The sequence below is a fragment of the Hippocampus comes genome, unplaced genomic scaffold (assembly GCF_001891065.2).
Source record: "Hippocampus comes isolate QL1 unplaced genomic scaffold, H_comes_QL1_v1.1 scaffold172, whole genome shotgun sequence".
In the NCBI taxonomy this organism is placed as follows: domain Eukaryota; kingdom Metazoa; phylum Chordata; class Actinopteri; order Syngnathiformes; family Syngnathidae; genus Hippocampus; species Hippocampus comes.
In genome coordinates, this window is record NW_017805072.1 from 364,198 (window position 1) to 374,879 (window position 10,682).

At 41.7% G+C, this 10,682-nt stretch overlaps 1 protein-coding gene across 1 annotated transcript in view; it reads left to right on the plus strand.

The window, feature by feature from the left end:
* LOC109512759 (contactin-associated protein-like 4) overlaps positions 1–10,682 on the plus strand; it is a 118,575-nt gene that overhangs the window by 25,355 nt on the left and 82,538 nt on the right. Inside the window, exon 3 of the mRNA XM_019864747.1 lies at positions 7,266–7,459. Within this exon, the coding sequence (XP_019720306.1) occupies positions 7,266–7,459 (194 nt within the window). The remainder of the gene's footprint in view (positions 1–7,265; positions 7,460–10,682) is intronic.

Genomic DNA, 10,682 nt, shown 5'->3' on the forward strand with positions numbered 1-10,682 from the left:
GCCACAGCCTACCTGAGTATTGTTGCTGACCGTGTCCATCCCTTTATGACCACAATGTACCCAACTTCTGATGGCTCCTTTCAGCAGGATAATGCGCCATGTCATAAAGCTGGAATCATCTCAGACTGGTTTCTTGAACATGACAATGAGTTCCCTCTACTCAAATGGCCTCCACAGTCACCAGATCTCAATCCAATAGAGCATCTTTGGGATGTGGTGGAATGGGAGATTTGCATCATGGATGTGCAGCCAACAAATCTGCGCCAACTGTGTGATGCCATCATGTCAATATGGACCAAACTCTCTGAGGAATGCTTCCAGCACCTTGTTGAATCTATGCCACGAAGAATTGAGGCAGTTCTGAAGGAAAAAGGGGGTCCAACCCGTTACGAGCATGGTGTATCTAATAAAGTGGCTGGTGAGGGTATATTTTGTTACCCCAATCCTGGAATCTAGATCTCAAATATTTCTGTACATTCACACATTGAAAACAGATGATGTAGACATCTGTCTGAGTGGGACTAACGGGCTCTGAACCTTGCATACCTGGTCTAACTATGGCCACTTACACCAATGTGACCACTCCTTTTTGTAATTACTGTATTTTCTGCACTTCGGATTAAGGCGCTTTGGATTATAAAGCACACCTTCAATGAATGGCCTATATTAAAACTGTTTTCATATATAGGGCACACTGCATTATAAGGCGCATACAATAGTGGCTGCGGTTGCGCTATGCAACCACTAGATGGTGCTACGCTAAAGGGAATGCAATACAATACAGCTTTATTTGTGGAGCCTTCACAGCAGCTGCCGCTGTAACATTGGAAACTAGTCACAAACACGGACATTAAATATTAATACAAATGGCATTACGAAACAATAAATGAAAGACAAAAGTTATGGAGACAATTGATTCAACAAAACGGCTCACATCCACAAGGGCCTAAACATCCTGAGAAGAGTTTGCATGTCTCTCTCTTCGTTTAGTCAGCAGTTAACTATTCTTTTGGTATTATCATCGTTTCATAATGGCTGCGCAGAGCTCACAAATTAGTTGCCTGTTTGAGTGTCTGTTGGCAAATGCACTTGTCAATTAGTGTCGGGCAGAACCCTTTTACGTTGCAATTGGTTCCCGTTAATAATCACCACTATATGGCAGAGGAATACTTACGGAGAAGCAACTCAATGGGGAATATACCTGTAGAGTGACTGTGTAACACCATACATAGGGTGCATCGGATTATAGGGCACACTGTCGGCTTTTCAGAAAATTGAATGCTTTTAGGTGTGACTTATAGTGCAGAAAATACTCTGAAAACGTTTTTGGTTTTTTTTTTCCAGATTATGTGAAATAAGAGAAAATGCTTGGAACGCTGCCTTGAATGCACATACTGTGCTCCAAATCTGATCAAAGTTTATATGAGCAAAAATCATTGACCAAAGGCTCAAACCGTTCCCATGCTCGGAGCTCACTGAGCTAATGGTAATTACATACAATGATAACACAGTCACACCAGCTATAATAGCTGCATAAATGCTCCAGTGAAAAAGATTCCAATTGTTTTTGGCTTGCCTCTGTGCAATCATTTGAAAAGGTCAGGAAATGTTTTTGTAATACAGGCAACTCCATAGTTTTTTTTTTTAATATATCTATTTTTTTATGCAAAGTCATATTTATTATCATTTTTGCATCTCCTACGCAGTAACCATGTTGTTAGTATCGGCAGTCTTTTCCTTTTGGCAATACAAAATCTACATAGTGACTGGCTTGCAAATTAATGCAACGGTAGTTCTGATAGCCTTTCAAGATGTTGCTGTTCTTTTTTTAAACCCATGCAAGCCCCATAGTGCTTGTAAATCCTGACCAGCTCAATTCATTTAAATTTTTGATAAATTCCTACCTTGCCTTCAGTTTCGGACTTGTAATAATGTTTTATTCATCATTACAATCAAATGTACTGGGGAAAACATTGAGATAACTTACCGATAATTAAAGTTCACAGGCATTTTAATGCACTTTACAGGAAAATGTCAAGAGCGGTTCTATCCATCCATTTTCCGATCCGCTTTATCCTCCCAAGGGTCGTGGGGGGTGCTGGAGCCTATCCCAGCTGTCTTCGGGCAGCAGGCGGGGGACACCCTGAACCGGTTGCCAGCCAATCGCAGGGCACACAGAGACGAACAACCATCCACACTCACACTCACACCTAGGGACAATTTTGAGTGTTCAATCAGCCTGCTATTCATGTTTTTGGAACGTGGGAGGAAACTGGAGTACCTGGAGAAAACCCACACAGGCCCGGGGAGAACATGCAAACTCCACACAGGGAGGCCGGAGCTGGAATTGAACCCGGTACTTCTGCACTGTGATGTCGACACGCTAACCACTGGATCACCGGGCCGCCCAATATTGTAAATATTTTATAAAATGAATTCCAAAAACACACATGGTCGGTTGATTGGACACTCTAAATCAGGGGTGTCAAACTCATTTCACATTGTGGGCCGCATACGGACTCGGTAGATGTCAAGTGGGCCGAACCATTAACATGATACCATACTGTGCTATGAATCACCAAAATCTCATCTCTTTCCTTTGTTTTGGTCTCAAGAAGCATTGATTGGCGCTTTCATATCATTTGCTGCGTTGGGTCTATCTCGGTGACAGACTGAGACTGCTGTTTTCCTCCCCGATCAAAACAATGTTGTCTTCTACTGTGATCAAAACAGTGTGCCCCTTAGTGGATAATTCAGAATTGCATTTTATTTAAAATATTCATTCTGTGTCTTTAACGCATTTTTCCCCACATTTAAATTATCCCGCGGGCCGGATCGAACCTCCTTGGGGGCCGGTTCCGGCCCGCGGGCCGTATGTTTGACACCTCTGCTCTAAATTGTCCATCGGTGTGACTGTCAGTGTGAATGGTTGTTATTCATCTGTGTGTACCCTGTAATTAGCTGGCGACCAGTTCAATATGTAATTGGATGCAATGTGACTAACTGTTTCTAAGCAACATCACTGGATTGTAAAAGTATGCCGTCAATGAGTGGATTTTAGGGGCCGCAATTATGATTATATGATTACCCAATTAACAGCTACCTGGGTGTATTCATGCATGGAACTTGCAACTTGTACAGATTCTTTGAGAAACACCAGTGCACCGCTTATGTGCACCCCGGCTTATTAATCATGTCTGGCTTCAGAAAGGACCTCTTACAATTTACCATGTTGCTTAATGCGCTAAAAATGTTGAGTTAGTTTCACGTGGTGGACTGCAACATAACGTCATTTCTGTCCAATGGGAGCACTGATCATTACACGCGTAGACGTGTTAACAGAATATAGTGTGAATACGAACACCAAAAAAAAAAGCTTTTGGTACAAACCAAACAAGCGAACGAAGGACATACCCTCACTCGCTGGTACAGATGAGACTTGATTTCCAGGCCAGCCCCAGACTTCCGACTGTGCACACTCCATCCCCTCGAGCCACATGTGAATTTGTGCATGTCTAAGTCACACGGACGTTCATATAAAAGTAAAAAGTATTCAAATTAGTAACCTCAGTAAAGGTTAACATGCTTTGTCGCCTTTTCTACATTGATAAAATGCAATATATTTTTTTTCCAAAATACTGCTTTTTTTCCCCGAGCCTCAAGTGGGGGACACAAGCAACTTGGTGGGTGGGCACGGCCCCCTGTGGCCTGCCTTTGGCGACTGGTCTGGTTTCACGATGCACATTTTTTTAAAGGTTAGGTCTGTGAGGCCATAATTAGATAAAATAATTGCTGCAAACTCAGAAAGGTGATGGCTTACTGATTAGAGCTTTGACACAGCAAAAGCACTTTTCGATTATTTTAATGGCTCATTTCATGGAAATGATTTATTTCTTCTAATTTGGCATAGTGCAGATTATTTGTTGGAAGAGTTTGTCAATTTTCTTTATGAAACAAACACTAAACTACGCTGTGTAATTTAATTGATTTAGAATTCTGTATTGAGTCGGTTCAATTTGGAATTCTTTTTATGTTGAGCCACCATATTATATCTATTATGAAGATCTTTTTCTTTTCACCTATGTATGTAAATGATCATGCACAATGCCTCCAATTCGTCATGGACCTTGACATCAGGGAAAAAAAACAGCTCTATTGTTGAGGGACATGTTTTTATCCAAATTGTAGTTGTTGATCCATCTATCCATTTCTATAAGCACTTTTATCCTTACACGGGGAGCTGAGGCCTCTTGCAGATAACTTCAGATGAAAGACAGATTACAAAATAGTGACAGATCTAACCAACAGCAAACATCTGAACGATATGGTAAAAAAGTCTTGTCTCCATATTCATGTCAGATGCTGTGATCTGGATACAATAAGGGCTAAGGGTTCAGTGAAAATGAACCTTTATTTATTGTTTGTTTATTTATTTATTTTAGAGCTCACTATCAGTCACGGGTGGCCCGGTGGTTGACTGCACGGCGTTGGCCTCACAGTGGAGAGGTGCAGGGTTCTCCCCGTGAAGTTTGCTTGTTCTCCCCGTGCCTGCATGGGTTTTCTCCGAGTGCTCAGTTACATTCTCTTTATAGTCGTGACCAGTTCTCATGGCTTATCAATGAATAAACCCTGTATTTTTATGGACTTCGTTTCATGATTCATGCTATATCCTGAAGGAGCTCCATATGGATCAACATTCTGATATCTTGGGTGTAGTATATTAAAACATTCTGTAAAGTACTTTGTTTCAGCTGCAGCATCGTGAAGGCGATATAAATAAAGCTGTATTGTACTGTATTGTATTTCCTTTAGCGTCGCTCCATCCAGTGGATGCATAGCGCAACCGCTGCCAGGGCTCAATAAATAGATAGATAGATAGATAGATAGATAGATAGATAGATAGATAGATAGATAGATAGATAGACAGATAGAAATCTGAATTGTATTCCTTTTAGCATAGCACCATCTAGTGGATGCATAGTGCAACCTCAGCCATTATTGTAGCTTCGATTCTATACACCTTATAATGCAGTGCACCCTATATATGAAAACAGTTTTAAAACAGGCCATTCATTGAAGATGCACCCAATAGTGCAGAAAATATGGTACACAAATGATAAAGCAAAGGACATCAATGAATATCTGTTCACCAATTAGATACATGTTATGTCAACCAAGCACCTTCTATGAGGACCACCTCTGCACCTGCACCTGTCTATGCATGACGCTAGCACGCCACCTCTGTTTTTTTTTTCACAGATTTTGGAGCATTCTGGGTAAAAATCTAATCATTTGAGCTGCACCTTGCACATTCTTTCACCTATGATCATGTTTTATGGTCCGAGGCCGTGAAGTCAATCTCTTGAAAGGAAAAGAGCTAAAAGTTGTCAGTTATGTTCATTATAATATTTTGCCAAGTTTTGGTGTCTTTGTAAGTTGATGTCTTTCTCTAACTCCTGTGCAATTCCGCCTCTAACTCAGCATAACAAGCAAAGGTCAAGAATGTCTGCACTCCCTTGTTTTGCTGTCAGTGGGCTTGTCTGGCTGTTGAGGCACTTATTAGCTCTGGCCTTAAGCCACTCGCCTAATGAACAGGAACAGTCTGACTGACTCGACTGCTGTTCATACTGAAGCAAGAAACAGTGGCCTTCAACAAATTGTGTCTATTTCCATTTGAGTCGATCACAATTTTGTTAGTTTGTGACAGAAACAAGATGCAACTTCACATTTTTAAAGGTTTTAGACCTAAGAGCAAGACACACACAAATGCTTACAAAATTCACAGTATGAATGGAATTAGAGAGTGGGACAATGACAAGTGATTTTGATTCAACACAAAAATAATAAATCCTTTCATGAAGCCCTGCAAAAATGTGAGAATATTTACAGCTCAGAGGCTGAAATTCTGAGGATTTGGTCATATGCAAGGTCTTAAAATAATTCATGTATTCATTCATTCATTCTCCGAACTGCTTTATCCTCACTAGGGTCGCGGGGGGTGCTGGAGCCTATCCCAGCTGTCTTCGGGCAGTAGGCGGGGGACACCCTGAATCGATTGCCAGCCAATCGCAGGGCACACAGAGACGAACAACCATCCACGCCCACACTCACACCTAAAATTATTAATTGATTATCCAAAATAATTTATGATTAATTTGACAATTGTTCAGTTGTCGATTAATTGTTGCAGCTCTTCAACGAATACCCATGTTGAAATCACATCCGACAGTATAACAAAACACCATAGTTTGCATATTATGTATCCTTTCTTTCCTCCAACAATTTGTTTCTTCAAAAAAATATATAAATACTGTTACAGTAGCAGTACAAAGGAGGAGAGAATAAATGAGTGTCAGCTCAGACAGTGAGTACAAAACAAACCAGACCTAGCTGAGGTATTGTCTGGTGAATATTATCTGCTCTGCATGACACAGGTGTTAGTATATAAAACAAGGTGGCAGTTGCCAGCCGGGAGCTGTATTGAATAATCCCCTCTGATGGAAGCTGGAAGGAACAAGTGTGGGTGCTTTTCCTTAAGGCTCTGTGAGTGCTGTGGAGCTTGTTGCAAAAGGAGCAGAATGTGTTGGTGCATCGGGAATGTTGTTATGGATTTTCTACTTTACCAAGCACTTAAGGTGCTCAAGAACAGATCACACACTGATAGCAAATCTTGCTCGAGGACACTTTGGCACAACCTTACAAGAAGCGAGGGATTGAACCGGGTAGTCTGATTACCACCCACTGTCGTGGCTAAGATGGATTCAACGGCAGAGCATAACACCGTAACACAAAACAAAGCACCTGGAAAGCTTACTGAAACCACCGTGGACATTTCTTCCACAGGAGAATTTTGCAGATGGGGATATAACAACAAATCGAATCTTTGAGGATCACACTGGAGCAACTCCATGTTAATGTGAAATGCTACTAACATATGCACATATAACAGCTTCAGTGTACAAACTAGTGTGCAAAAGGTATACATTAAATGAGTTCTTGCTCTGTCCTCCAAACCTACAATTGAAATGCATTACAGTTTGTTTGGCAGACAATTGACTTCTTTTTTTTCTTTTCAGCGTTTACTGCATTTGACATTTAATACATGTACAGAATTCATACTGAGTGGCATTAGGCAATGATGCCATTGGTCTACGCTTAAGTTAGACATAAACCTTATAAACTCTGCCTGACAACAAGTTTAAATCTACCGGTAATTAAGTTTCCCTACCATCTCTTATGACCTCTTCACATTTTCCTCATTGTAGGTGCTGGGGGTTGGTCTCCTCTCATCACAGACAGAAACCAGTGGCTGGAGGTGGACCTGGGGAGGAGGACACAAATCACGACTGTTGCCACTCAGGGACGTTATGGCAGCTCAGACTGGTTGACAGCCTACCTGTTGATGTTTAGCGACACGGGCCACAATTGGAGACAGCATCGTCAAGAAGACAGTTTTGGGGTAAGTAGATCTCCATCCTGTACATTTTTTATGTTTATTTTATTTCACCCATTGTTTGGACTGGTGAATTCTGGTCAACTTTCATTGTTTTCAAACTGTAAATAGTGTGACTTCATAATAGCAAGAAACCAATTCAGTCAACAAAAAAGAAGATGAACTTGACAGTGTAAAGCACAGTATGCTGTGACTACCTGTAAACAAAAAAAAAAAAAAAAAACACGGCTTTGAATCCTTTTGTCCTAATCCACAGTTATTTTGTAATGATCTTTATTAGTTAAATTAATTAAAATCAGTGCTTTGCCTTTTGGCTCTGCCCCTTCTGCACCACAACAGACCGATCCACCCGTCAATCTCTCCTTCCATCTTCCCCTCACTCATGAATAAAACCTCAAAATACTTGACTTCTTCCACTTGGAGAAGGATCGCTAACCTGGAAAGGTCACGCTGCTCTTTTCCAACTAAGGTCCATGGCCTTGAGGGTGCTGATTTTCATCCCGGGCGGCCCGGTGGGCCAGTGGTTAGCGCATCGACCTCTCAGTGCAGAGGTGCAGGGTTTGATTCCGGCTCCGGCCTTCCTATGTGGAGTTTGTGTGTTCTACCCATGCCTGAGTGGGTTTTCTCCGGGTACTCCGGTTTCCTCCCACATTCCAAAAAAACATGTGTGGCAGGTTAATGGAACACTCTAAATTGTCCCTAGGTGTGAGTGCGAGCATGGATGGTTGTTCGTCTGTGATTGGCTGGCAACCGGTTCAGGGTGTCCCCCGCCTACTGCCCGAAGACAGCTGGGACAGGCTCCAGCATGCCCCGCGACCCTTGTGAGGATAAAGCGGATCAGAAAATGGATGGATTGGATGGATGGATTTTCATCCCAATCACTTCACACGCTGCGAACTGCTCGACTGAGAGTTGCAGATGGTGACTTGATGTAGCCAAATGAACAACAGCATTTGAAAAAAGCAGAGATACAATACCGAGGCCCAGAATAGCAGACCTGCTCTATTCAGGCTCAGCTGGGTAGTTTTTATCGACAAGTATCCATTATACGTCATCAAGTTTTGCCAAGTAAGCACATGAACGGTTCGTCATTAACTGTACTCATGCTGAAGGAACACCCTTATTGTCGAACTACCTATGTACCTGGATTGCGACTGCCACTCCCGAGACAGACTTGATGCATCCAGTGGAGTCATTCCTCAGTCTTTCACACACAGACTCTGACTGATGATCTCTCTGTGCTTGCTTTTCTTGACCCCAGCTCATGAATCAGTACTCAGTTTTCTTCAAGCCTTGAAATAGCTTTTTTTCTTTGAAGAGCGGGCTGCGCAGTGGTTGACTGGTAAGCACATCCGTTTCACAGTGCGGAAAAGACAGCTGGGATAGGCTCCGGCCCACGACTGTCGTTAAGATAAACAGATTGGAAAATGAATGGATGGATGCATTTTTTTTTTTGTCCCAATTAAGCCCAGGGACTTGAAACATGGATTTTATTAAGCAATAAATATACGACAATATAATTGGGCAGTTGAATGTTGGGCTACAGGCTATCGAATTTCATTATTTCAGTACCCCACTGAAAATTCTATAAAATAATTGTGTATTCTAGTAAAAGATGGGTTTGCTCACTACAGCTCATTTTATAACAAAATCGTGGATATGTCAACTATCCGTGAAGCTCCGGACAGAATTGGGATCCACAAGCGTAGAAACAGACAAGAGTTTGACAAAAGAAAATGTTTATTTACAAAATGCCGGCCCGACAAAGAACAATGAAAGACGCTGGTAACAAATACTCAGGAAATAGGGGGAAAAAAAAACTAAAAGGCGCTTGCAAAAGGCAAGGATCAAGATAAATGTTAATTGCTTGTCGCTCAAAGAAAATTCAATACACGAGAATACGAACCGAGAAATCACAACAAGAACTTCTTACATGAAAAAATACGAATACAAAAACGTGGCGAGAATCTATGACGCAAAAAATCTTGCACGTCCAGAAAAATCAGACACTTGTAGACAAGAGTCGTGAGCAAGGCTGAATAACCAGACACCCAACATCGGACATCTCAGTCCAGAAATGTGCAGTGCTGGGAACAGCAAGGATACTGCACAGAACCCTCAAGCTTCCTGGCCTCTGGTAGAGGAACCGAGCTGAATGAGGTACGGACACCACCCAAGGGGTGAGACGAGGATTTAAAAAAAATATATATATATTTTTATATATGTTTGAAAAAATCCGATGCACTGAACCCGCGATAAACGAACCGTGAAGTAGCGAGGGATCACTGTATTTGGTTTCTTTTGTTGAAGTGCTTTTCACGCAAATATCGTGTGTAATTAGGACTTTTGGTCAAAGCGGCACACGTCACAGCGGATGTTACGTTGATTTATAAATAAACCAGAAACAAAACAACAAGCGTGCTGCACAGGTCCACGCACGTTTGTTTTGCCAGCCACGGCGGCGCGAGACACTGAAAACGGATACTTACAGAGTTTATGAATGGAAAGTTTACTTTTAAAAAGTTGCCAGATTGTTCCACTGAGAAGACCAAAGTTACCTGTATGTTTTGCAGTCGTAAACTGAGCTATCACCATAGCACGTCGAGTCTGAAATATCACTGAATGGCCAAGCACACAGCTGACGTGAGTACTCCGCCCCCTCGTCTCAGACAGACAGCTATGGATAATTTGAATAAATAAAGCGGGTGGGGCTTCTCTGTGTTCGTCTGCCAGTGACGGTGAGCTGATGCACGTAGAGAGTTCAGCGGTGCAGTGGTAGCGACCTAGCGAACACACTGAAAATAAAACGTCTCCAGTGTTGTCATCGAACCAAGTGTAGTCATCCGAAATGATGTCTACACAAAACCGTAGAGAGACTTCCGCGCAAGAAGGACCAACAGAATCAACATAGCCTGACTGCTGTGTTCAAAGCAAACTTGAGAAAAACAAAGTATGCGACCATGGCTTAAATCCACTATAAACTGAGGACTAGTTTACCTTAGATGTGCACTTTAGAATTTTATATTGCTCTGTTTGATTCCATAAAAAGAGCTGTTAAAGCAGCTGTTGCGTAACAAAATATTTTTTTCACTGTTGTTGATGGACGGTAATATTGTGTGAGAGATTATGTGTGAATAACTGCTCCAAGTGAAAAATGTTCATGTAAAATTGAAAATCGAAATTGTTATTTCAGTAAATATTTGCATTTTGCACATAGAAAACTGATTCA